The 6,000-nt window shown below is 40.3% G+C and overlaps 2 protein-coding genes across 2 annotated transcripts; both read left to right on the forward strand.

Annotated features, from left to right (window-relative positions):
• Positions 1 to 728: 728 nt before the first annotated feature.
• Positions 729 to 2,137, forward strand: LOC144662354 (uncharacterized). The gene is made up of 2 exons (XM_078523145.1): positions 729 to 840; positions 1,563 to 2,137. The coding sequence occupies exons 1-2, from the start codon at positions 780 to 782 to the stop codon at positions 1,886 to 1,888; spliced, it is 387 nt and encodes a 128-aa protein (XP_078379271.1). The 5' UTR covers positions 729 to 779; the 3' UTR covers positions 1,889 to 2,137.
• Positions 2,138 to 3,401: 1,264 nt separating this feature from the next.
• Positions 3,402 to 5,273, forward strand: LOC144662348 (uncharacterized). Its single transcript, XM_078523138.1, has 2 exons — positions 3,402 to 3,557; positions 4,703 to 5,273. Exons 1-2 carry the CDS (start codon positions 3,419 to 3,421, stop codon positions 5,023 to 5,025), a joined length of 462 nt encoding a protein of 153 aa, XP_078379264.1. The 5' UTR covers positions 3,402 to 3,418; the 3' UTR covers positions 5,026 to 5,273.
• Positions 5,274 to 6,000: the final 727 nt, after the last annotated feature.

Raw genomic sequence — 6,000 nt, forward strand, 5'->3', positions numbered from 1 at the left:
TGGTGCTTGACATAATTTATCATGCTTCTAAATTGGAGTATATGGGAGCGTTGCGTGACGACACTAAAAACGGCTGCGAGGGAGACTACATTTAAAGTGGCTTTGTCACGGATTTTAACAGATTTTCAGAACAGACAAAATTTACATTTGTGTCGTGTCGTGCGGATGGCTTGGATGGAAATGGATTGCAACTTGCCTAGTTCCTAGGCCTCTATTTTCGTCGCGGTCAACTCGTTTCGGGTCACGTGGTCCGAGCGCAAAAAGTTCCGCGGTCGTTCGTCACGGATACGTCACCGAAACGAGTAGTGACGTCAGTAATACCGTGAAGGCCTGGGGAAAAAGCCGTACTGGAACTAAGAAAGATTGCAACTTGAATAATTAAGGCTTGACTTTTCAAGTTGTTACCGCTCGTATTCCAAAAGTCGATATTCATAGCCGTAGCTTGATTTCTATCCGCAAATTAAGTTTATGTTTTACTTAAGATGTTCAAAGATGTTTTTCATGGGTCAAGTTGCCTAACTTATTTAGTCGTTGTAGCTACTACTTACTTCAGCACAGTTAAGACCAAAAATCTCCTAAATCCCCGTGACATAGTTCCTTTAATTATGCCTGCATAATATGTCAACCCGATACTTTTAATTGGTATCGCTTTTAATTTTCCACACACCCATACCTTATATGGGGACGTGTCCCATCGCGTGATACAAATATTTCGCGTGACCTTCCACGGATTGTCTTCGTGCACGCCTATCGTGAAGAGCTCAGAGCAAGCAGTGAAAATGGCTGTCAGTTGTTTCTATTTTCTCGTGATCATTGTGGTTCTCTTCATTGCTCGAGGAGGTATGTAGGGTTACAAGAATTAAGAGCACCATTTTTGCTTTATGAGAGGTCCTTGATCAAAGGACGTACCGCGCGAGGGAATCGTTCCTGTTTACACCTCCCTTTTCCTAGTTTAACCGATAAACCGGTTAGCTCGACCTAGTTTGCGTCCTAAAGCGCTTCTCATCGGCTATCATTCGAGGTAAACCTGTGATCTGGCGTCTTTTTTTGTGGTATAAAGTAGGGAGGGAGGGAGGACATGATCTCAGGTTGATTCGAAGTCAGCCAAACGAAGACTAAACGAGAATGCCGATGGTGAGGTCGATGGTGCCATGCACGGAGCTGTGCGAGAAATCTCGTCTTGTCTATCGTCTCATAAACGTTAAATCTGAGAGCTTATTGATGTAAGCTAGAGATTTGCACCCTTAAAGACACATATGATAAGACAATATACTGGGCGAGCTTTATTGAGCTTGGAGAGCGAAGTTTCCATTCGACGAATTCGCCTATGGGACGTACGTCTTCCTCTGGTCTCTGGTCACGCGATATTGAGAGCGTGCGACGTCTGAAATTCAGGCCACGAGTTTTCTATTTATCGAGATAGTTTTCCAAGCTCAATTCCATTACCCGGAACAGGTTAATAAGACCTAAAAACTTTATTAACCAAAAAGAACGGATTTTTCCCTGGCCTGTACTATTTTGTACATTGATCCAGGTTTAAATATCGATTTCGTCACCTATAGATTGCCTGAGCTGCTACAAATGTACAAGCCAAGATTCCTGGGATGACTGCAACTCAAACATGAAAAAAACTGAATGCCCATCAGGATCATCTCAGTGTGTTACAGGTACGCTGACGTGCACCGCAGACGATGTCACGAAAACTGTCTACTACAAGAGGTGTAACGCCCCAAATAAAGCCGACTGTGGCACCGCCCCAGGAGATATGCCCGGCTGCCCGAAGTCGCCGTCTGGGTCGTGGAGTGTTTACGACGTAGAAAACTGCTGTTCTGGAGATAATTGCAACTCTGGATCATCACACAGCATCAACAGAGCAGTGCTAGTCTAGCTGTATTGCATTGAGTCTTGCGAGAAGAATGGCTTGAAATGCTTTTGGTGTCTGAACAACGCCCAACGAGTAAACAAGGAATGAGAATGGGGGGCTTATTAGAGACAAGGGGCTAATTTAAAATCGCATATATCTTGGGATACATATAAAAGAAACAAAGTGGCTCTTTTAATTTTCTCAGTGCTGTTTGATAACACGAGAAATAAAGGTGAGAGTCTTTTCAATCGACGCAATAAATTTGTTACCTGGTTCGGTTTGTTGTTTGGTTTCTATGAGACAAGAATGCAAGGGAGAAAACAGATTCTTTTGAATATTTTATTTAAAAAAAATACAAAGATACATTTATCACAACACAGTATGGTATCAGGGGTTGACATATTATGCTCCTAAAATGGAGTATTATGCTCCTTGGTATCACTCTGGAAAATGGAGTAATTTGCCCCAAATTTTGCTCAGCAGCAAGTATCATGTTACCATTATGCTTGAAAATTGCCGTCCCACCCTCCTCCCCCCTAAAAACAATAAAGATGGCCACGTTCGGTCCTCCGTCCTACCACATAAGCAGGGCGGAATAAAAGGAAACGTTCTGAAATCGATCTTAAAGTGTTGTAGTACAAACAACATCCGCGGCGAAATCGAAATTTCACAGATTTTTCTCACAAAACAAAAGTCACGAGAATTATAAGAACGTTCCCTTTCTCCTGGTTTTCTCCGTTTTATACCATCGTCCGACTGACCCAATATTTTTGCGTTTTCAAATAAAAAGGTAAAAAAGAAAAAAGAAAACCACGACATCGATCTTTTCTTCCTCCATAGCTGCCATGTTGATTTCGTAACCTGAGTGTTTTGTCATTAGGTAAAACGAGTTCATTACTTCCTTTGCGATCTGTACATATCAAGTTTTCGTTACGGCAATGATGCTTGCGTTTTTTATTCCGACCGACCAACCCAGAATTAGGAAACGCTTTCGGCAGTCGATAAACAGAGAAAATAAAAATGGAAGGAGACGGCCTTACATGTTTACCGCACAGAACCATCAATTTTTATGTTATTATTTTTTTTTTATCATTTAAAGCGCCTATGTCACGGATTTTAACAGATTTTTGAACAGCCCAAATACAAATAATGGTCTATTTTGTATTAACAATTGCTATATTAGAGCACTGAAACACGAGCGTCTTTTGCAGCGGATGGCTTGGTTGGAAATGGATTGCAACTTAAATAATTGTAAAGGCTTAACTTTTCAAGTTGTTTACGCGCGTCTTCAAAAATCGATATTTATAGCCGTAGCTTGATTTCTATCCGCAAATTAAGTTTATGTTTTACTTAAAAGATGTTTTTCATGGGTCAAGTTGCCTTACTTATTTACTAGTTGTAGCTACTACTTATTTCAGCACAGTCGAGACCAAAAATCTCCTAAATCCCCGTGATCCTCCTTTAACTATGCTTGCATAATATGTCAACCCGATACTTTTAATTGGTATCGCTTTTCCACACACCCATACCTTATATGGGGACGTGTCCCATCGCATGATAAAAGTATTTCGCGTGACCTTCTTCGGATTGTCTTGCACGCCTATCGTGAAGAGCTCAGAGCAAGCAGTGAAAATGGCTGTCAGTTCTTTCTATTTTCTCGTGATCATTGTGGTTCTCTTCATTGCTCGAGGAGGTATGTAGGGTTACAAGTATTAAGAGCTCGATTGTTGCTTTATGAGAGGTCCTTGATCAAAGGACGTACCGCGCGAGGGAATCGTTCCTGTTTACAGCTCCCTTTTCCTAGTTTAACCGATAAACCGGTTAGCTCGACCTAGTTTGCGTCCTAAAGCGCCTCTCATCGGCTATCATTCGAGGTTAACCTGTGATCTGGCGTCTTTTTTTGTGGTATAAAGTAGGGAGGGAGGGAGGACATGATCTCAGGTTGATTCGAAGTCGGCCAAACGAAGACTAAACGAGGATGCCGATGGTGAGGTCGATGGTGCCATGCACGGAGCTGTGCGAGAAATCTCGTCTTGTCCATCGTCTCACAAACGTTAAATCTGAGAGCTTATTGATGTAAGCTAGAGATTTGCACCCTTAAAGACACATATGATAAGACAACATACTGGGCGAGCTTTATTGAGCTTGGGGAGCGAAGTTTCCATTCGACGAATTCGCCTACACTCTTTTTATTTTATAAGAATCTAGTTTATAAGAATATCGAGGCTGAAATTTGCGAATTTTTAAGAATATTTTAAGAATAAACCCGAGGCTGAGAATTTGAAAAGAATATAGTTTTGAGTTGAAACAAAATCAGGTATTTTCATTTCCGTCACTTTATCTCTGTGAGGAATGCTTTGTTTAAAGCCAAAACGGCCAGGCTGCAACGAAAAGCAACGGTACATGTGCACAATGAAACACGATACAGATCTGGACACCAAACACTTGTAATTGATTACCCAATACTTGCTAAAACGGAAATGTCAAACGGTGTCTTCTAAGAATGTTCATATAAAGAATATTTTCAGCCTAAAATCGGCAGAAAAATAAGAATAGTCAGCCTGGGTCGGAAAAACTGTATTCTTATAAAAAAAAAAGAGTGTATGGGACGTACGTCTTCCTCTGGTCTCTGGTCACGCAATCTCGAGAGCGTGCGACGTCTGAAATTCAGGCCACGAGTTTTCTATTTATCGAGATAGTTTTCCAAGCTCAATTCCATTACCCGGAACAGGTTAATAAGACCTAAAAACTTTATTAACCAAAAAGACCGAATTTTTCCCTAGCCTGTACTATTTTGTACTTTGATCCAGGTTTAAATATCGATTTCGTCACCTCTAGATTGCCTGAGCTGCTACAAATGTACAAGCCAAGATTCCTGGGATGACTGCAACTCAAACATGAAAAAAACTGAATGCCCGTCAGGATCATCACAGTGTGTTACAGGCACGCTGACGTGCATCGCAGACGATGTCAAGAAAACTGTCTACTACAAGAGGTGTAACGCCCCAAATAAAGCTGACTGTGGCACCGCCCCAGGAGATATGCCCGGCTGCCCGAAGTCGCCGTGGTCGTGGAGTGTTACCGACGTAGAAAGCTGCTGTTCTGGAGATAATTGCAACTTTGGATCATCACACAGCATCAACAGAGCAGTGCTAGTCTAGCTGTATTGCATTGAGTCTTGCGAGAAAAATGGCTTGAATTGCTTTTGGTGTCTGAACAACGCCCAACCAGTAAACAAGGAATGAGAATGGGGGCTTATTAGAGACAAGGGGCTAATTTAAAATCGCATATATCTTGGGATACATATAAAAGAAACAAAGTGGCTCTTTTAATTTTCTCAGTGCTGTTTAATAACACGAGAAATAATGGTGAGAGTCTTTTCAATCGACGCAATAAATTTGTTACCTGGTTCGGTTTGTTGTTTGGTTTCTATGAGACAAGAATGCAAGGGAGAAAACAGATTATTTTGAATATTTTATTGAACAAAAATACAAAGATACATTTATCACAACACAGTATGGTATCAGGGGTTGACATATTATGCTCCTAAATTATAAAATGGAGTATTATGCTCCTTGGCGTCACCCTGGAAAATGGAGTAATTTGCTCCAAATTTTGCTCAGCAGCAAGTACAGTAAAAACCCGCGTATAAGAACCTAACATTTAAGAACCTGTTAGGCTAAAATTTCATTTTTACGCACCCTTCACATAAGAACCATTTTAGGCTAAAATTTTTAAACAGGTTCTTATTTTCAAAAATTAAAGGAAAAAAATAATGTTCTCAAAAATATAGAATTAAAAATCTTTTCAAAAATATATTTATAACACAGCTGTACACATTATAGTTACAGCATAGTTACATAAAACTTGTCCTCCTTGAATATAATTATTATATTATTATTATTTCTTGAACAAAAGTTAAGAACCTAATTAAGAACCTAGTTAGCCTAATTTTACACTAAATACCATTTATATAAGAACCTGTTTAGGCTAACTTGAAAAAACCTAGGTTCTTATACGCGGGTTTTTACTGTATCATGTTACCATTATGCTTGAAAATTGTTGTCCCACCCTCCTCCCTCCTAAAAACAATAAAGATGGCCACGTTCGGTCCTCCGTCTTCCCACATAAGCAGG

The sequence above is a fragment of the Oculina patagonica genome, chromosome 8 (genome assembly GCF_052425735.1).
Source record: "Oculina patagonica isolate OP01 chromosome 8, crgOcupat, whole genome shotgun sequence".
In the NCBI taxonomy this organism is placed as follows: domain Eukaryota; kingdom Metazoa; phylum Cnidaria; class Anthozoa; order Scleractinia; family Oculinidae; genus Oculina; species Oculina patagonica.

Coding starts and splice junctions, on each gene's coding strand:
- LOC144662348 (XM_078523138.1), top strand. CDS start 3,419: ATGATAAAAGTATTTCGCGTGACCTTCTTCGGATTGTCTTGCACGCCT. Junction 3,558..4,702: donor TCTCTTCATTGCTCGAGGAG/GTATGTAGGGTT, acceptor CGTCACCTCTAG/ATTGCCTGAGCTGCTACAAA.
- LOC144662354 (XM_078523145.1), top strand. CDS start 780: ATGGCTGTCAGTTGTTTCTATTTTCTCGTGATCATTGTGGTTCTCTTC. Junction 841..1,562: donor TCTCTTCATTGCTCGAGGAG/GTATGTAGGGTT, acceptor CGTCACCTATAG/ATTGCCTGAGCTGCTACAAA.